Source organism: Musa acuminata, chromosome BXJ1-7 (assembly GCF_036884655.1).
Source record: "Musa acuminata AAA Group cultivar baxijiao chromosome BXJ1-7, Cavendish_Baxijiao_AAA, whole genome shotgun sequence".
Lineage (NCBI taxonomy): Eukaryota > Viridiplantae > Streptophyta > Magnoliopsida > Zingiberales > Musaceae > Musa > Musa acuminata.
The window spans coordinates 14,366,985-14,388,239 of NC_088333.1; the positions used below are offsets into that span (position 1 = coordinate 14,366,985).

At 36.8% G+C, this 21,255-nt stretch overlaps 2 protein-coding genes across 3 annotated transcripts; both read left to right on the top strand.

Annotated features, from left to right (window-relative positions):
- Window positions 1-13,117: 13,117 nt before the first annotated feature.
- LOC135678923 (omega-6 fatty acid desaturase, chloroplastic-like) lies at window positions 13,118-18,258 on the top strand. Of its 2 annotated transcripts, XR_010515111.1 has the most exons (11): window positions 13,118-13,313; window positions 13,407-13,458; window positions 14,868-15,091; window positions 15,169-15,312; window positions 15,438-15,589; window positions 15,968-16,090; window positions 16,216-16,393; window positions 16,658-16,776; window positions 17,213-17,327; window positions 17,428-17,668; window positions 17,767-18,258. XR_010515111.1 is itself a non-coding variant. In XM_065192174.1 (10 exons), exons 1-10 carry the CDS (start codon window positions 13,275-13,277, stop codon window positions 17,590-17,592), a joined length of 1,311 nt encoding a protein of 436 aa, XP_065048246.1. In that variant the 5' UTR covers window positions 13,118-13,274; the 3' UTR covers window positions 17,593-17,797. The 2 variants fall into 2 exon arrangements, 1 of the variants encoding a protein (XP_065048246.1); XM_065192174.1 differs by having other exon boundaries at window positions 17,428-17,797.
- Window positions 18,259-18,986: 728 nt separating this feature from the next.
- Window positions 18,987-20,375, top strand: LOC135678924 (uncharacterized). The gene has a single exon (XM_065192176.1). It carries the CDS (start codon window positions 19,044-19,046, stop codon window positions 20,091-20,093), a length of 1,050 nt encoding a protein of 349 aa, XP_065048248.1. The 5' UTR covers window positions 18,987-19,043; the 3' UTR covers window positions 20,094-20,375.
- Window positions 20,376-21,255: the final 880 nt, after the last annotated feature.

Here is a 21,255-nt window from a genome sequence, read left to right on the forward strand (position 1 = left end):
ATGAGTAAGTATATTAGTTGATCAGTCGTATGTACGTGAGAAACACATAATTGATGTCCGACAATTTGTTCTCACACGAAGTGAAAGTCGATGACAATGTGTTTCATGTGTTAGTGAAATACTAGATTGACGCACAAATAAGTGGCTCTGACATTATCATAATATATTGTAGGAGTAGAGGTGGAGTCGATGTCAAGTTCCTTAAGCAGATTCATGACCCAATTGAGTTTTGTAGTAGCGGTTGCAATGGCATAGTATTCAGCTTATAGATCGTGCAATTGTATTTTGCTTCTTAGAACTCCAACTAATTGGATTAGCTCCAAGGAAGATAATATATCCCGACGTGGAGGTTCTATCATCAAAGTTCCCTACCCAATCAATATCAACAAAGGCACGAAGATGAGGGGGGAGTGTTTGCAAAAAAAGAGACCATGATTGAGGGTTTCGTTAAGATATAGTCGATGTATAAATTGTGATAATTTATTAACCACAAATGAGATATCTAGGCAGTGTTGGGAAATCCTTGGGGGCGACATCATATGCGCAGCGGAAGAACAAGAAAAACAAAATCCCCCATTCTCAAAGAGATGTTCGTCGTCGTGCGAAGATTGGTACGCAAAAATCCGCGAAACATGAAACTGCGTATAGAGTAGATTGTGTTACCTAGGGAGATCGTATATCCCTGTTTCCTTACAGATCCTTAGGAGAGGGTGAAGGAGGTCAAGCGTCCTCCTCTCTAGCGGTGATCCACACAGCAGGGTTGCGACGACGCTCCTCAAAACTCCAGACCTACTCAGAGGTGGAGATGGAGAGGAGAATAGGAAAAGGCAAACAAAAGCTCTCTAGCCCATGGGGCTCTGAATCCCTCATATTTATAGAGGTCTCCTGTCAAACCCTAATGGATCCTCCCCTAGTGGGTATTGGATCTGCATCCAATAAGACAAGGGCTCCGTCGGATATCTCATATCCGAAACTCTATTCATCACAATGCCTACCATATGTGTGTGACCCTCTAGGCCCAATATCGAGCTGGCCGTGAGTCATACATGTCAGAACTCCTTCTAACTCAGTGAATTATTATCTTTGTAATAATTCACTCGACTCATCGACTACGGACGTACTAGGCCACTACGCCGTAGTCCCGAGACGATACAGGAGAATCTAATCCATTGGACCTGTCTGTCCTCAGTTACCGTGTACCTATAGTCCCTCATCCATCTAATATACCAGAGACCGTATATCGAGCATGGTGTTGTCAGACCCACACGGTTTCTTCTCGGGTCTCGCTCTAATCGGATTCTCCCGGAGAACTCTTTCTCTTTTAACCCGAATGACCCTGGCCAGGGATTTGTCTGAGCAAGAACACATGGGATATTTCTCTCATGACGCCGAGAGTGGATGATCCTCTATCGACACTCAATAACCCTCGTAAGGTTGACTACCACTCCCAATGACCAGCTGTACTAGATCTGGGACAGCCAAACCTATAAGTCTGGTATCAAAGAGTGGAGCACTCATACAGGACATCCTTGGTGTCTCAAGTCTAAGGACCAGATACACCACTAGGACTACGGAATCGCTGTCTGACAATAAGGCATCATCAACCATCCAGCATTCCGTAAGCGGATCAATCAGTGAACTCATTCTCCAATGAGCACTTGTACTGTATCCCTAGTGTTCCTACACAAGCAGCTATGAGACCAGCTGCATCCATCATATGGACGGGTATACAGCACGCCAGTCTGTCCGGTTATCACGATATCCCTCTCAAGTAACCTATGACCGGGATTATTTAGGATATGTGTTTAAAGGTGAATCGATCTCACTATCGTAATCTCAACACGATCTGATTCCCATTGCACAAATCCAAGGACATCACAATATATGTATGCATTTATGCAATAGTTATAAAGTGATAGATGCCAAAATATAATAAGCAAAAAGATTCTATATTAAGTCACACGTGCCATCACTCACGTGATTAGCTTGCTGGGCACCTATGACTAGTAGGCAAGTGAGAGATAAGTACTGTAAGGAGCCAAGTACTTGGCGGTATTGAGTTAAGTCCGTAGTAGGGCTTCCATCACATAGTTTGAGTGATTCACCAGTAGATAAAGGAGTTGTAACTGCTTTTGCATCATGCATATTTGTCTTTGATAGCAGATCCTAAATATACTTTCTTTGTGATAAGAAGAGTCCTAAAGATGTATATGTTGCTTCCACTACCAGAAAGTAGCGCAAGATTCGTAAATCTTTGAGTGACAATCGATCTACCAAATGCTAGATGAATGCCTTGATCTTCATAAGATTATTGCCCGTGACAATAATATCATCCACATATACCGAAAGATATATTATATTACCACTTTGTTGATGGAGAAATAGTGAGGTATCAGACTTGGAGTTGATGAAGCCAATTGATGTCAAAAACGAGCCAAGTTCGGTGTACCAGGCTTTTGGAGCTTGATGAAGTCCATAAATAGTTTTTTGTAGTTTACAAACATACCTTGGATATTGAGGGTGAATGAAGCCAAAGAGATTACTTCATTAAGACATCTTTAGTGAGGATCCCCTATAAAAAGGTATTATTAATATTGAGTTATCGTAAATGTCAGCCTTTTGAGATGGCCAAACTCAGGATAAGTCGGATTGTTGCGGATTTAACAATGGAACTAATGTCTTTGTAAAGCCAACACTAGGATATTGATGAAACTCTTTGGCTATCAGACACGCTTTATATCTAGCAACGGATCCATCTGGGTTCTACTTAATTCGAAAGAGTCACGTACACCCGATGATATTTTGTGTGAGATGAAAGAGTACAAGGGTCCATATAGAATTATGGAGGAGAATATCATATTCTTTATATATAGCTTTACACCAATATAGAGATATTTTAGCTTAAGTAATTGTGGTAGGTTCATTGGTCTCTGACGAGGATTTTGTGATAGTATGTAAGTCAAGGAATTGACTATAGAGAAATCTAAGGCCGACATCACATGCGTAGTAGGGCTTCCATCATATAGTTTGAGTGATTCACTAATAGATAGACGAGTTGTAACCACTTTTGCGTCCTACATATTCATCTTTGATAGTAGATCCTAAATATACTTTCTATGTGATAAGAAGAGTCCTAAAGATATATATGTTGCTTCCACTTCTAGAAAGTAGCTCAAGGTTCCTAAATCTTTGAGGGAGAATCAATCTATCAAATGCTTGAGGAATGCCTTGATCTCCATAAGATTATTGCCCATGACAATAATGTCATCAACACATACTAGAAGATATATTGTATTGCCACTTTGTTGATAGAGGAATACTGATGTATCAGACTAGGAGTTGATGAAACTAGTTGATGTCAAAAACGAGCCAAATTAGATGTACTAGACTCTTGGAACTTGACGAAGTTCATAAATAGTTTTTTGTAGTTTACAAATATACCTTGGATACTAAGGGTAGATAAAGCCAGTGAGGATCCCTTGTAAAAAAGACATTGTTAAGTCAAGGACATCTTCAGGGTAGATAAAGTCAAGTTATCGTAAATGCCAGCCTTTTGAGATAACCAAACTTATGATAAGTCAGATTATTACGGATTTAACAACGAAACTAAATGTCTTTGTGAAGTTAATACTAGGACGTTGATGAAACCCTTTGGCCACTGGACGTGCTTTATATCTAGCAACAAATCCATTTGGGTTCTACTTAATTCGAAAGACCCACTTACACCCGATGATATTTTATGTGAGATGAAAGGGTATAAGGGTCTATATAGAATTATGGAGGAGGACATCGTATTCTTCATATATAGTTATACACCAGTATAGAGATTTTTGGGCTTCAGTAATTGTGATAGTTTCATTGGTCTCTGACGAGGATTTTATAATAGCATATAAGTCAAGGACTTGACTATAGGGAAATCTAGATGTGACATCATATGCGTAGTAGGGCTTCCATCACATAGTTTGAGTGATTCACTAGTAGATAGAGGAGCTGTAACTGCTTTTGCATCCTGTATGTTCGTCTTTGATAGCAGATCCTAAATATACTTTCTTTATGATAAGAAGAGTCCTAAAAATGTAAATGTTGCTTCTACTCTCATAAAGTAGCTCAAGGTTCCTAAATTTTTTAGGAAGAATTGATCTACCAAATGCTTGAGGAATGTCTTGATCTCCATAAGATTATTGCTCATGATAATAATGTCATCCACATATACTATAAGATATATTATATTGCCACTTTGTTGATGGAGAAATAGCGAGGTATCAGACTTGGAGTTGATGAAGCCAATTGATGTAAAAAATGAGCCAAGTTCGGTATACCAAGCTCTTGGAGCTTTATGAAGTCCATAAATAACTTTTTGTAGTTTACAAACATGCTTGGATACTGAGGGTGGATGAAGGCAAGAGATTACTGTATGAGACATCTTCCGTGAGGATCCCTTGTAAAAAGACATTGTTAATATCGAGTTATAAATACCAGCATTTTGAGATGGCCAAACTGAAGATAAGTCGGATTGTTGCGGATTTAACAACAGAACTAATTGTCTTTGTGAAGTCAATACTAGGACGTTGATGAAACCCTTTGGCCACTAGACGCACTTTATATCTAGCAATTGATCCATTTTGGTTCTACTTAATTCGAAAGACACACTTATACCCGATGATATTTTGTGTGAGATGAAAGGGTATATGGGTCTATGTAGAATTATGAAGGAGGATATCATATTCTTCACATATAGCTTTATACCAGTATAAAGATTTTTGGGCTTATGTAATTGTGGTAGGTTCATTGGTCTATGATGAGGATTTTGTAATATTATGTAAGTCAAGGACTAGACTATAGAGAAATTTAGGGGCAACATCACATGCGCAGTGGAAGAACAAAAAATAAAAACCCCAAATTTTCCAAAAAGGTATTCATCATCGTGCGAAGATTTGTGCACAAAAACCCATAAAACTTAAAAATCATATGTGAGATAGTTGTGTTACCTAGGGAGATCTTATAACTCTGAATCCTTATAGATCCGTGTGAGAGGATGAAAGAGGTCAAACATCCTTCTCTCTAGCGGTGATCTACACAATAGAGTTAGCACGATGCTTCTCAAATCACTATCCAAAACTCTACACCAACTGTTTGAGGAGGAGAAGGGGAGAGGAGAATAAGAGGTGGCAACCGAGAAACCTCTAACCTATGAGTGTTTGGTTCTCTCCTATTTATAGAGACCCCTTATTAACTTAACCTTAATGGATCCTGTCCTATTATGTCTTAGATCTCCATCTAACTATCCAAGCATATTATATTAGTGTATCTCTATCCAATAATCTCTCATTGGCTCTTATTGTATCTCATTCATAGGCTCCAATAATTCAAGAGCTTATAGGATATCTTATATCCGAACCTTTACTCATTACAATGCCTACCATATGTGTGTGACCCTCTAGGCCCAATATCGAGTTGGTCGTGAGTCACACTTGTCAGAACTCCTTCTGACTCATCGACTACAGACGTACTAGGCTACTATGCCACAACCCCCATACAATATAACAAAATCCAATCTTTTGGATCTATCTATCATTAGTTACTATATATTTATAGTCCTTCATCCATCTAATATCCTAGAAATAGTATATCGGACATGGTGCTGTTAGACCCATATGATTTCTACTCAAGTCTTGCTCTTATTAGATTCTTCCAGAGAACTCTTTCTCTCTAAATCCAAATGGTCCTGACTAGGGATTTGTCTGACCAAGAACACATAGAATTTTTCTCTTATGACACCGAGAGTGGATGATCCTCTATTGATACTCAATAGTCCTCGTAAGGTTGACTACCACTCTCGATGACCAGTTGTGCTAGATTTGAAACTTCCAAGCCTATAAGTCCGGTATCAAAGAATAGAGTACTCATACAAAACATTTATTATATCTCTAGTCTAGGGACCATGTACACTACTGGGACAACGGAATCACGTTTTGATAATAAGGTACTATCAACCATCTAGTATTCCATGAGCATATCAATTAGTGAACTCATTCTCTAATAAGCACCTGCACTATAGCCCTAGTGTCCTCGCACGAGCAACTATGAGACCAATTACCTCCATTATATGGATGGGTATACAACACACCAGTTTATCTAGTTATCTTGATATCTCTTTTGAGTAACCTATGATCAGGATTATTTAGGGTCTGTGTTTAAAGGTGAATCGGTCTCATTATCGTGATCTCATCACGATTAAATTCTTATTACGTAAATCTATGGACATCAATATATATATATATATATATATATATATATATATGCAGTAAGCAATATAAAGTGATTGGCTTGTAGGACACCTATGACTAGTATTGACATGGTTTAAAGATACCACTTTTGGAGCGTATTGTTATTTGATGTTCAGGGGCTATAGATTGTGTTGTTGGTATGGGTGGTGGAGAGACACTAACACGGGTTGAGGGCAGGCTGAGGTACTTTAGTGTCACTGGTCCCAAAAGAGGGTAAAAGTAGTGGTTGTGTTTCCGAAGGCATTACTTCAGCCATAGGGGAACCTTATGAAGAAGGGAGAGGAGAAGCAATGAAGGGAGTGAAGAGCTACTGAATCGGGATAACAAGAGAGTGTGGATCTAAAGGAAAAGGACTGGATAATGTTTTGGGAGGCTCGTTTGATGGGATCGATGGTAAACTCCGGTGATGTATATTTGTTAGAGTAGGTCGCAGAGCATGAGGCTCATGGTTTTGAAACGAAAAGATAGACTCCATAAAAATAACATGACATGATATAAAGACTTTTTGAGTTTGGGGTTCGTAGGGGTGTAGCCATGGATGACATAAACAACAAAATATTTTGAGTTTTTGAAGGTTTGAGGATTTATGAAATAATTTTTTAAATGGTAACTAGTACTAGAGGACTAGAGTGAGCATACGATTGATAAGGTAGACGATAGTTTGAAAGGCTACAGATTAAAAGGTTGTTGACATGGATGCTTGATGAAGGAGTGTGAGACCAATTTTAATTATATGTCGATGTTTGCATTCAGTAGAGCCAACTAGTTAAAAAGTATATAGGGGTGACTTAAGGTATTACATACCACAAGCTGAGAGGCAAGATGTGAGGGTTTGATGTTCACCTCCGCTATCAGAGTAAACTATTTTAATTGTAGACTGAAAGAAGTTCTCGACCAACTCTTTAAAGTTGGTAAGTATTGTTGAAACTTTAGATTTATGGTGAAGAGGGTATAACCATGTGTACTTGGTAAAATAGTCTACAAAACTGATATAAAATCTAAACTTGTCAAAAGAAGTGATTGGGGTAGGGCCCCAAATATCAGTATAAATAATTTCAAAAGGTTTAGAGTAGGATATGGAGGAGATTCCAAAAATTAATCTGACTTTTATTACTTAAATAAGCATCACAATGAGTTATAATGCTATTGGTTTTAAAAATAGGAAGAGAATAATGAAAAAGTAATTTTTGCTAGATAAAAGATGAGGGATGATCAAGACGATGATACCACACATCAACTGGAGCTACGATGGAAGAGTACGCAATGGGTTGGGTGATTTGTGAAACTAACGGCCACTCGTAAATGGTGTCCTTACTCTGGTCTTAAACCAATGATACCCTTGTGCTTAAATCCTTGATAAGAAAGTAGTTAGAAAAGAATTCAATTGAGGTATTATTTTATTTACAGAATTGAGAAATGGAAATGAGATTTCGTTTGATATAAGGTGCACACAAAATATCATCGAGTGTAAAAGTTGTGCTACATGAATTAAGCATTGTGGAACCAATATAAGTAATGAAGATTCCTTTACCATCACCGATGATGTCTTCATTGTCGCTATAGCTGTTGTGGATAAATAAGTTCTGTAGATTAGATGTGATATGATGGGATGCGCCAGAGTCTACAATCCAATTATGTTGACTAGTATTTGGAATAGTCGTGAGATTTGCTTAATGCTAATGTGATGGAGGAGGAAGTCTAGGTCGAGATCGATAGACTTTTGTAGAGTAGTCAACTTTATCACGTAGTTGGCAAACAACTCTTTGTTGATTTATATAGTCAAAGATGCCAAGGCTAAGGATAATTGAAGTAGCTACCTTGATAGTTGTGACTAAAATGTTGATGATATGGAGGAGGGGGGGTTTGTTTGGAGTTCACAAGTTTAGGAGGCATTCTGGCCAAACATTTGTTGACAGTCTTATTATACTGGTTACTTTCTTCTTAGATTTTTGACTGACTTGAGCTGCGATGGATGGTCCTAGCAATATGTCTTCATGCTTGAGATATATCTCATAGTCAGTCAACTTATCATAGAGTTCTTCAAATGACATCGGTGAGTCATATGCCCGTATTGCTGCTGTCAATTCTTTATACTTGTCCCCAAGGTCGTTAAGGGTGTGGACAATGACTTCTCAATCACTAAGAGAATGACCTATCGAGGCCAAGTTATCAATGATAACTTTTATATTTTATAGATAATCAACAATAGTACTTCTCTCTTATTTTGTTTTCATAAAATTGAATAGGAGACTAAGCATGCGAGTACATGAGCGATTTGCCAAGGTAATTTATAACTTACACTAGGCTTCGGTAGTGTCACATGAAGAAATGAGTGAGGCGAGCGATCCAACTATTGAGACTTTAGTTGCTTGGAGGATGAGACGATATTGGCATATTCATAATTTGTGGTCCGTATTTGGTACTAGTCTAGATGCTCCTGAGATGTTGACCATCGATGGTGGACAACAAAGAGTGTTGTTGACATAGCCTAATAAATCATAGTCAAATAGAAGATTAAAAAATTATGCATGTCAGGATGCGTAGATGTCACTTTTTGATAATTTGAAGGGGATGAGAGTTGCAGCAATGATGGAGATAAGACATGTATGTTGAAAAGTACTATGATTCCATGTAAGGATAATAATTGAAGTGTCTGATGAAGAGAGGAGATATACCAATCTGACCGAGCAAGGTGAGAGTCTTCAGACTGGGTGCACTTCTTTCCGGGGAACTGGACAATTGCTGCAGCGACGACAGTAGGCCAGCTAGATGCAAAGACAATAGCGATAAGGAGGAAGATGTTTTGACTTTCTATAGTCTGATGGGTAGTGAGCAAAGCTGCATATCTACGTTCAGTAGTTCTTGCGGCTAAGGATTTGAGCAATGAAGAACGTGAAGAGTTTTACAGCGTAGAACTCCACTAGAGGGCAACACGGGTACTTTCTCCAATGAGGAAGAACAGAAAGGCTTCATTGACAGAAAACACTCGATGATAATCACTGTTGTGCTTTGCTTATAGCGATGGCATTGAATTCTTAGATACGCCGCTTCTACCCTTTTTTGATGCTATTGTTAAAGATGTTGCAATGGCCATGATCTCTAGAGGGCGTTTGGGTTAGCAAATCTGTTCTACCAAGTGTGCGGCCTGGAGGAGCGGTTGATTATGTTGCTAAAGAAGAAATGGACCGATTGCGTTAAGAAAATTTTGCTGCTCTAATACCACGAAAGAATGAAATAAAAAAGATATTTTTTTTATGCTCCCTATTTATTCACGTAGAAATGATTTTCCTCAATAGAGTAATAAGATTTTTTCGTAAAGTTGAAAAAATTTTAGTTGTTATCATGGAAAATCTTAGCTGTTATCAATTTATTCCTATAAAAAATACAACTATAGGATGTATTTGTTTACGAACGGAACGCGCGAAAGAAGGTAGAATGAACAGATAATAAAGAAATAACTTACCAAAAGTGATTTGATGAAGAAACATACCAAATAATTGTCCTCTAAAGACATTAAATCATTTATGAATTCAGCTTGAAAGAATATATTTCGAGAAAAACATGAATCAAAGTTGAAGGGAAAAAGATATCGGAAGCAGAAGAAAGGGGACACATACAAACCACTCATGAATCATAGACCGAAAAGACCGATGATACGAATGATTTGAATGTTATCATAAACCAAACACGGACAGTGTAAGCAAAATTTTAGTAGCAAAGAAGAAACGAATGCAAATCTTATTTTTATTAATTACTGTGATAAATTGAAAACTAATTAATTTATGATCTCATCAGCCTTCTCCACATCCAAACTTGGGAAAATTATGATTATAAGGAGCCACGGACGATACAAAGTGGCTTTCGTTCGTTATGTTCTTTTGGCACTCTACACATGAATAGGATGATACCTTCAGATTGATTGGCTAAATGAAACTTGTAATAATATCGGGATGGAAAAGCTCCTATGGCTGCATCAACTTCCATTCATTTAGAAAATAAATAATGATTTCCCCTCTTCAATAATAAAAAAAAAATCTTCCATTATATGCACTTGATCTCGAGTACTTGTTCATACTGGCTATTATGCTAGATCGATCATGTCCGATTGAAACATTACGAAGCTAAAAGCTCTTCGGCTTAGATGGGAAAGAGCACCTGTAGATTGATTGGTTTAAAGTTAATATCGATGGATCTTGTCCCTCGTCTTGCAGGATAGAGACGCTAGATTAAACTACTTGGGAAGCTGCTACCCGTAGTATGGTGATATCAATTAAACATACTTTTATCACAATTCATTTTTATAACTATTTCATATTTGATATGGGAAATGTCGAGATTATTCGGATCAATCGGTTCGATTCAGGGCGATGTGCACAAGAAACTCTTTGCGGTAGCTCCGACGTTCGTCGATAAAAAAAAATTTACATAAAAATTGAGGTCATTTGAGGTGTCCGACGAGGTCTCTTCGACATTTAATTTAATCCCGAGGTAAAAATGAAGTCCCGGGTGAACGATGGATGACCGACCTCTCTAAAAATGAATTAGGAAGCTTGACGTAGTGAGATATTTTATAGTACAAATAGAATATTCTTTCCTAGATTATTTATAATAGCTTAGCTTAGGTGACTACATTGTGTGTCCAACGACTAATTTAGACTCACAATGTGAAAAAAACTCATCATGACTAAGAAAGGAGGGGAACTCGGGTTTATGTGAATGGGCCAACATATATAAAGATTGACATTAGGTAAGTTAGTTGGTGAGATCACTCTGATATTAGTCTTAGGTGAAAAATAATATTATATATGAAAACCTATATAATAGTGATTTGGTGGGCTTAGCCCAATGAAAAATTTTATAATATAGATGAAATATTATTTTCTATATTTTTTACGGTAACTTAGGTTGGTTGGGTGGTGAGTTTCATTCACTTTGCTGATGAAGTATGATTGAGGATGAACATCTTATAATTAATATTGTTAATCAAATAATAATGTAATATTATTTGAGAGGAATTGTTCTCTAAGATAGTAACTTTCTGTGATCCTTCAAAATGATTTGATAAAATCTTTTGGTAGAACAATAAAATCTTAATAGATTTCCCTTTGGAATTTAAAGAAAACTACTGTGCCATTCATTGACTTGCATGCAAAAGAGTAGGATGGGCAACTGCCTCTTCATGTTTGATTGATTGTGATTGTGATTGTGATCGAGCACACAAGTCATTTCCAAAACAGATCCAATTAATTGTGTGTTGATTTGATCTTGATCCTTTTACATCAGCGTGGTGAAGGACCATTTCCACCTTCCGTTTCTGTCCCTTTCATGATATTTATTTTCAAGCCTCTTTTCTTCTCTTTTGAGTGCATGGTCATCAAACATATTTTACCTTTGGGAAAGTATTTAATCTCCATTAAGCTCTGACATCTTTTCTTTATGTACACTTTGATCTTACATTTGAGTGGACTCAATCTTTATGAACGTTAATCTTGAATTTGATATTTTTTTAATAAAAAAATTAGTCTTAAATTTTTTTTTACAGAACACTTCAACTTCCAAAAATTCTTACAGACTATTTCATCCTTTTGAAATGGTAAAAGTAATCATCCAATAACTCTTGTATCTTCTCTCTCACCTTTTTAATTAATCATGTACCAATTCAACCAATCGAAAACTTAGATAGATTCAAAATAAATTATATCGATCACTTTACTGATATATATATATATATATATATATATAATCAATTTATATTATTAAAATAATAAATAAATATATATTAAAATAAAAATTGATAATATATAAACAATAAATTTAAAACTAAATTTTCTAACTATAAAGTCAAGAGTAATATGATAATAATATTTATATATTTTTAAAATAAAAATATAATAATTTTTTTAAAAACTTAAAATAAATTTTATATTTTTTTTTGGTATTTTCAACATCTGAATAGTTTAAATTTGTTTCTTATTTGTTTTTTAATTTTCATAAAAATATGATGCATCCATGCAATATTTTTTTAACATTTTATCTTCTAAATAGGTGAAAAACCTACTCTAAAAATTTGGTTCAAAAAAATCCAAGCCCTTTATATTTTTTTTTATTTTACAAAATATAATATTTTTATTATTATATTATTATTTTTACTTTATAGTTAATAATTTTTAAATTTGTCGATTATTGATTATTGATATTTTATATGTTTCTTTTTAAAATTTAATAATATAAATTGATATATTTCAATAAATTATTTAATATATTTTTTTTAATATTAAGATGATATACATTAATATTTTTGGATAAATTTAGTAGATGGGCTCCCAACGTGATCAATAAAGGTTTGAAAACCTAGTAATGCAATCGCCTCAAAATTCTCACTCGCATTCCACGTTTTAATTATGTTATTTTTAACCCTCTTTAAAAATAACATAATTGTTACTACAAACTTTAATATGTCAAAAAATATTTCTTTTGTTTATTATTAACCTCCATATGATGAGCATAAGTTAACATCTACTAAGAATCACCAACAGTTGATAATTTTAAAATTAAAATTATTAAAAACCCTTCGGATATTAACTATAACATATATATATATATATATATATATATATATATATATATATATATATATATATATATATATATACATATGTAAATTTTAAATTTAGAGAGACAAATATTTACTTATTTAATTTTGTAAAAAAATACTTACAGAAAAATGTTCAGATTTACCTACGTGGCAGTAATTAAGGGGGGCAAGAACCAATGTGTAGCAGTAGCCAAGACGCGGCGGCTTCGGCTCATGACACGACATGAGATCCACCTTAGCCACAAAATCCAACTCGCCGCAGAGCTCGCTCGCTCCCTCGTTCTCTATATCCCCTCCGCCCACCTGTACCCGCACCGCTCCCTCGACGCCGCCACGGTCTATTACCTCTCTTCCGCCGCCGCTCTGGGTGGGTGCTTCCCTCCCCCCAGATAATGGCGTGCGCGCTTTCCACTCCAATCCTTCGCCTCGAGGTGAGCCGCTGCCACTTTCACTGAGCTGCGCTTAGTTTCTTAATTGCCTTCGGAAAAAGATGCATCTTTTACGGGTTTATTTTCTCATCTTAGGCGACTTCTTCTCGGAGGGCATCGTGCGGCACGAGGCTGGAAATCTGTCGAGGTAGTTCCCTGAAACCCCCTTTTTGGATGCACTAGAAAGTTGGTTTCTTGCCTTTTTTCTGCACTCGACGTGGGTTCTCTTTTGTTCTTTTTCTCAAATTAAGGCTATGGTTTGGGAAATCTTAGGGTTTGTTACCGAGAAATTGCAAATTCTTCGGTCAATGTATTCTGTTGATACAGAGATTCCGTTTTTCTTGTCCTGGTTAGTAAAAAGATTATCACCCATCAAAAAAGTATTTTATGCAATTAACTGTACATTTTTACATCGATTGAGCCCCACTTCCCTTTATCTTAACTCATGAAGATTCGGTACAACATTCAGAAAGGACAACCAAAAGCGAGACCTCAAACATGAACCGGTTACTCCTGTCTATACGAATGCAAAATGTTATTTCTTTTTTGTTCATATCCCTTATCTCAGGTTTTGGTTGCAAGTTGATGTAGAATTTTCTGGCCTTAGGCCATCATATCAACTATTTATTGCTCTAAATGATTAATAGCATAGTTTGCATTTAGATTGCCTGCAAAGGACATAGGCGTGACACTTTGTTGGATTTGTCGCATTATAGACAAGAAAATCTTGGGCTTTGTTCAGTCATTCAAGTATTTGGAACTTCAACAAAATTTGGCTTCATCATTTTTGTTGGTTGGCATTGTCGTAGTGGCTTGGTACCAAGTTTGCCTGTGTTGCGTGGAAATTAGTGATTTCTTTGGAGCTTGAGAGGAGTGCCATTAGGATTTTACCTGAAATCTTCAGCAAAATTTTCATTTTTTTGCACTCTTTCTTTCCTAGTCAGTGTTGGTTGAAATTATTCCTCTTCCAACCATGTAAAAAATCTTGGTTTGAGATGCATTGGGTTTTCCATTATACATGGAAGATTATTTAGGATGCCCCTAACCTTCATATACATAAACCCATGAGGAAAGGTGTAGTCAAGCTCATTTGATTATCATACCCTTTACAATTATTAGTCATGATTAACAGATAGATTAGAAACTATGTTATGTTGTTGTTCCATGCCGTAACCCTTCTAGACCAATTGAAAAGTCTGAGATGGGCTTTAGATACACTGATCTAAGTATGCTTATCCATCTAGCCTTCATAGTTGAGAGAGTCAAGAACTTTGCAGGTTTATCGCCTTCAAGAACTACTTTCTTTTCTTTTAAATTGTTTCAAAAATTAACTATGAACTTAAGCAGCTTTTATTTCTTGTTATTAGTTATTATGCATCTTCTAAGCAATAAGCTTAGTAGCTCATGTCATGTATGATAATATGATATCTTTATATTTTTAAGTTTGAAATGTAATGTATCCTTCGGTTACCTGGCATATAAAAGGAAAAGAAAATGAACATTTGAATATGAGAACCAATCAGTTTGTATTTGTTATAACTTGATGCATTTGGCCAGGTTTAGACTTCTTAGGAGCGAGAAGGAAATACCCCTGTCAAATTCTATCCTACAAAAATCCTTCTTATGTGGTTCGGACCATGGTGTTGCCCGCTTCACGCCCAATTCTAGATAATGAGGAGGAAAGAAAGCAGATGTCTGAAAGATATGGCTTTACACAAATTGGGGAACCACTTCCAGATAACATTATGCTGAAAGATATCATGGATACACTGCCTAAAATGGTGCTGAATCAATTTCTCAGGTTTTTCTTTTAGTTGATTATGTATAGTATGACTACTTATCAGAAGTTTTATTGAAGCTATTTGAAATCGATGACATGAAAGCATGGAGGTCAATTTTGATATCGGTGACTTCCTATGCATTGGGGATTTTGATGATTGCAAAAGCCCCATGGTATTTACTTCCTCTAGCTTGGGCTTGGACTGGCACGGCAGTGACAGGGGTTAGTTTCTTTGTCTCCTTGATATGCTTTCATATCTGTTTTCTGTTGAATGTTGCTACTAAAATCTTGTGATATTCATTTTCTTTCCTTGATTTTTCCACCTTACTAACACTTCTCTTTTGAAGTTTTTTGTGATAGGCCATGACTGCGCTCACAAGTCATTTTCGAGGAATAAATTGGTTGAAGACATCGTGGGAACCCTGGCATTTTTACCCCTAGTATACCCATATGAGCCTTGGCGGTTTAAGCATGATAGGCATCATGCTAAAACAAACATGTCTGTTTCTTGTGACCTTTTCAAAATTCTTTCCCTTGTATTTACTCTTTTAAATGCACATACTTGTTGAAGATCACAAGGTCTCCAAGCGATATAATCTAGCTTACTATCAATGCACAATCTTTTTTGTTTCCAGGATCTTTCTAATGCAATAATCCTGTTTCTTGTATTGGAGAATATACTTTTCCTGATTGGAATTTCACTTTAACACAGTATTCATTTCATATCAAAATTATTTGGACTAAGAATGAAAAAAAAGGTTCTCTGCTTTCACAATTTTCTTGGTTGAGATATTTTTGCAAGTAAACAACACATGCGCAAAAAAGGTAATTTTCAAAGTTCTGCTTGATCTTTTAATGGTTGTCCCTAAAATATCAGGTTGTCAGAAGATACTGCTTGGCACCCTGTATGGCCAGAGGAGTTCAACTCCTCCCCTCTTCTGAGGAAGGCAATAATATTTGGTTATGGACCATTCAGGCCTTGGATGTCAATAGCTCATTGGTATGTCAGCTGTAGACTCAAATAATGTTAATTTAGACTACATTCATTGGCAAGTTTCCACAAAATTATCCAGCTTCCTGATAGTTTGATGCTAATTTTTCCCAAAATTAACAAGCATCTAATAGGTTGATTTGGCACTTCGATTTGAAAAAGTTCAGACCTTCTGAAGTTGGAAGGGTGAAGATCAGTTTAGCATGTGTATTTGCGTTTATGGCTATCGGATGGCCATTGATTGTCTATAAGGCAGGGATCATAGGATGGATCAAGTTTTGGCTCATGCCGTGGTTGGGATATCACTTTTGGGTACTATTCACTTCATTACTTTTCTTTTTTTCTTTTTATATAGCCAATAATTTTGTCTCCATTATGTTGTATACCTTGGAATACGAGATTAACCATGGTCGCTTCATTTATTTTTTCTTTTTATATTGGCAATAATTTTGTCTGCATCACATTGTATATCTTGGAATAAGACGATAACCATGGTCACTTGGGAAAAATTTTGTTATTTTACACTCCACACTCCAAAACTTTTTTTTAATTTAGTTTCTTCTGAAATTTGCCTAGATGAGCACCTTTACAATGGTCCATCATACTGCTCCTCATATACCATTCAAAACATCAGAAGAGTGGAATGCTGCTCAGGCACAACTTAACGGCACAGTTCACTGTAACTATCCTCGTTGGTATGTCATCAACTATTCAGCTTTTTTTCTCCTCACTCACGTTATTGGATTTTCAGCTTTGCTTAAATTATTTTCTGTTGTACTGTGGAACTTCTCCCGATAAAAATCTTTGAGAATTAGGAAAATGTGACATTTATATATGCTATCTATACAAAGGCCATACAATCACAGAATTAATCTGTTTGAAGTTGCATAGTATTGGATTATCACAGGTGTTGCCTTTGATTCACTCATGATTAGTTCTTAGTGCCCCAGAAAACTGAGACAAGTATATCCAAAATGAAAATCTTTGTAACTGTGCGTGTTGCAAGGATATCCTACAAAAATTTATATCAAGGCTAGAGCTCTCCAGTTTCCCGTGTTGCAGGGCTGCTGAGTTAATAGTTTTTGTAACTGTGCGTGTTTGTGTATATAAACATCTGATATCTATTGGCAGGATTGAGATCCTATGTCATGATATCAATGTGCATATTCCGCATCATATTTCTTCTAGGATACCAAGTTACAACCTCCGGGCAGCTCATAAGTCACTCCAAGAAAATTGGGGAAAGGTGTGTTAGGACCTTTTTTTTTTTAATTTCATGCACTATTATTATTGAAAAATATTACTTTTAAGCATTCTCATTACTTTTGTCGAATTTTAATGAACAGTATCTCACTGAAGCCAACTGGAATTGGCGTCTGATGAAGACAATAATGACTATGTGCCATGTATATGACAAGGAGCGATATTATGTGCCATTCGATGACATTGCTCCTGAAAATGAGTCGTACCCAATCAAACTCCTCCAAAAAGCCATGCCTGACTATGCATGATACTTAGATGCTGCTTTTGGATCCTCTCATCTCTTTGTCATCCAAGCAGCAGTAAGATGCAAGACACGATTGTTTGGTATGCTCAAATTTATTACATTTTTCTACAGAAGATATACTTGTGAAATTTTGACTTCAAATTAGTTGTTCAAACTTACTTGTCTCGGTTCTCTGCAGTATATACAGCTCTTTACATAAGATTTTGTTATGGATGGTTGCCATCAGAATGACATTCATTGAAATGGTTATTTGCTTGTTAATTGTGCTGAGTTGTGATGGCCAAGTGTGCTAAGCGTAATGTTCAAGGTGTGCGAAGTGATTTTCAGGAAACTGCAAGACTGTTTTCCATAATTCAGCTTCATTCATTCCTACACCATGTTGCCCTTTGATATATGGAGAATCTTAGCTCGATGATGTCAAAGCTGAAAAGTTTACGGAATGCTGTTTCCTTCGGCTCGTGCATGAGGTTCCAACCAATGCAAAGTCGTAGAACTAGCGGTTTTAGTAAATGAGTACACCTGCAAATCAGGAGAATATTTGGACTTGTTCTGTTGCACCTTCTGTTTCTGCATCAGTATATTTCACTTGATTCTAATGTTTGATAAACTAAACCAGGATAATGTCATGTGTTGGATCTCGGATATCATACGGCAACTTTCCGACCCTCGAGTAGTCTTTGTTTTGTGTTCAATCTGCAGGAGGGTTGATTGTCTGAGCACCACCATCCTTAAATACAGTGTGTTTATGGTGTCTTGGATCCTATTAACACTTGTAAATATTCTTTGCAACATAGAAATATAAGCTGCATGGCATATTTGATTGAGACTTGGTGTTGGAAATCTCATATAAATTTTTACATCTAAAACATTGATTTAATAAGACTTAATCGTTCATCTCTCTAACAAGTAAAGATAGGATTTTCATGTCCTTAATTTGCAATGATATCCTTTTAAAAAAAAAATCAAAACATTATTTTATTAAAAGTTTACCAAATTTAGATTACAGAAGAGTAATCTTGTGGTCGGACCAAATATAATATTTTTCTTATGATTGAAATGAAAAGAAAGAATTTTTGGGTATGAATTAAGGGAAACAAACAAACAAACATTGCAACGTTTCCAATACACAGCGTGGGAGAAAAAAAAAAAAGATCATCAGGTCTTCAGTAGTTTTCTAAAGACGAAATCTATTTCCTTTCACGGTCGCTTCATTAGGCCAAGTTGTTGGACCGGACCCGTCGGTTCGCTTGGGCCGCTTAAGCAATCCAGTTAATCGTGCTCGGGTTTACGTCGATTTCTAATTGAATCGGATTGTTGTGGTGGTGCAACTCCGATACGAGTTGTATTATATACAATTACATATATATGTAGTATCGACAATTATACCCCACAAAATTTGTCACCAACTTGTTTCACTCCTTCGATCGAGAAAGGAAAGGGCACGCAACCCTTGCGATGGAGTTACGGCGGAAGAAGCTCCAACTCGTCGTCCGATCTCCCGATCTCGGCCTTCCCGCTAGATGCATAACCCTCGCCCCTGATCTCACCCTCCGCGGTCTCAAGCTCGCATTCCTCCCAGGAATTCTCCTCCGACAACCGCTCGCCTTCGAATCCCTCTATTTCGATCTCGGCGGAAGGCCGCTCACGGACTCCTCCACCCTTACCGACGCCGGTATCGCTGCCGGATCATCCGCCCTTCTCACCCTTCGCCTCCGCCTCCTCGGCGGCGGCGGCGATGGCGGGGCTACCGGCGCCGAGTCCCGCGACTGCTACCTCAACATGTATGCCACCAAGAAGCCCGACAAGGTGGACCCCAATGAGACCCGGCTGTCCAAGTGGACAACATGTGCGCTCTCCGGCGAGCCCCTCGCCCCACCCGTTGTCGTCGACCGTCTCGGCAATCTGTTCAACAAGGAGGCGCTCGTCGAGGCCCTAATCCATAAGAATATCCCCAAGGAGTTCAGTCATATTAGGGGATTGAAGGACATGATCCCGATCCATTTGTCTCTGAATCCTGGTGCCGCTAATTCCGAGACGAGGTTCGAGTGCCCGATCACGGGTCTTGAGTTCAATGGGAAATATGGATTCTTGGTGCTTCGTGGCTGTGGGCATGTTTTGAGTGTGAAGGCCCTCAAAGAAGTCAAATCTTCCGCTTGCTTGGTTTGCCATAAAGAGTTCTCGGAGTCAGATAAGCTTGTCATCAATGGGAGCATGGACGAAGTTGCAGTGCTGAGAGAGAGGATGGATGGGGAGAGGGGTAAATTGAAGGAGAGGAAGGAAAAGAAGGCTAGTGCACACCTAAGTGGCACCAAGCATGCTGGCGACGAGAATGATGGGATCTTGGATAATGGGAGAAAGGTTGGAGGAGCGAAAAGGTTCAAGGCCATGGATATGGTTCCTGCCAATGCCACAAAAGAAGTTTATGCATCAATTTTTACATCTTCGAAGAAATCAGACTTCAAGGAGACTTTTTCTTGCAGGTCGCTTCCACTAGGCAGGAACTGATTCTAGAAATGACAGATGGTTTCTTCAATTCGAAAGGGTATTTCCTGTATCGTACTGTATGGTTCTTCTGTATTATTCCAGCTGCTGCTTCATCCATTTAGGTTCTAGTGACTTCCCATATACCTGATGCTTATGACTAATTCATGTAATGATGAATTGTATGCCACATCACCTTCTTCGTGCTAGCCCTCAAATTGCATCCTTGATGTTTGGGCCTCTTAAATAGAATTTTAACTTGTATCAGCATGCATATGCTTTGGAATCGAATGGAAGTTTTGATTATGTGCTTTTTTTTTTTCCTTTCACATACATGGGTTATCAACTTTACTAGAAGCACATGTTTACACATTTATCTTTCGTAACTGTGATGCTCGAGAAGTTCATGTTGAAGTATTGGTTTTATTTTATTTACCTTAAATTATATAGTTTAAACATAACTCAACCAAGTTTCGATAGTTAACTAAATTAAAAAGGTCTGTCTGTTCTATTGGAACCATGTCTGGTGGACATTTGGTCTTTTCAGGTGTTTGAACATTAGTTTTCAATATGACTGCATACCTATACCTGTTTTTTATGGTTTTGATCATGATACTGGGAAACTATTTTAAAATCTGGGAATAGGATTAGCTTATGCATTATGTTACTAATTTCTGAAGATTGATTGGAAGCCTCCTGTTCTAGATGAACTACCATAAAATACTGGCATGACTTATACAATATTCCAATTAAGTTGGATATTCTTGTTTCCTTCACTCTTGTGATAACTATACAGGATTTATTTTAATACAAATATGGAGATTAAATTGTTAATGTTGGAAATTGACCTTGTAGCCAGATTATATGTCTCTGCTTTCTGATGATCTAAGAGATTTCTCATGAAGACTTATAAAGTATGATACTCGAGAAAATACTAAAATGATTTATATTCTTTTTGAAGATTGTAATCGGATCTTAATAATTCTTGATGTCGATTTGATCTCACTTCGTTCTGTATGGAACTCAATCTTTGGTATTAATGTGTGCTGGCTTGAATATTTATTGAGGATTTGTTGTTTCTTTATTATAAGATCAATTCAGAGGGATGGATTTTGGAATTATAAGTTCATATATATATATATATATATATATATATATATATATATATATATATATATATATATAT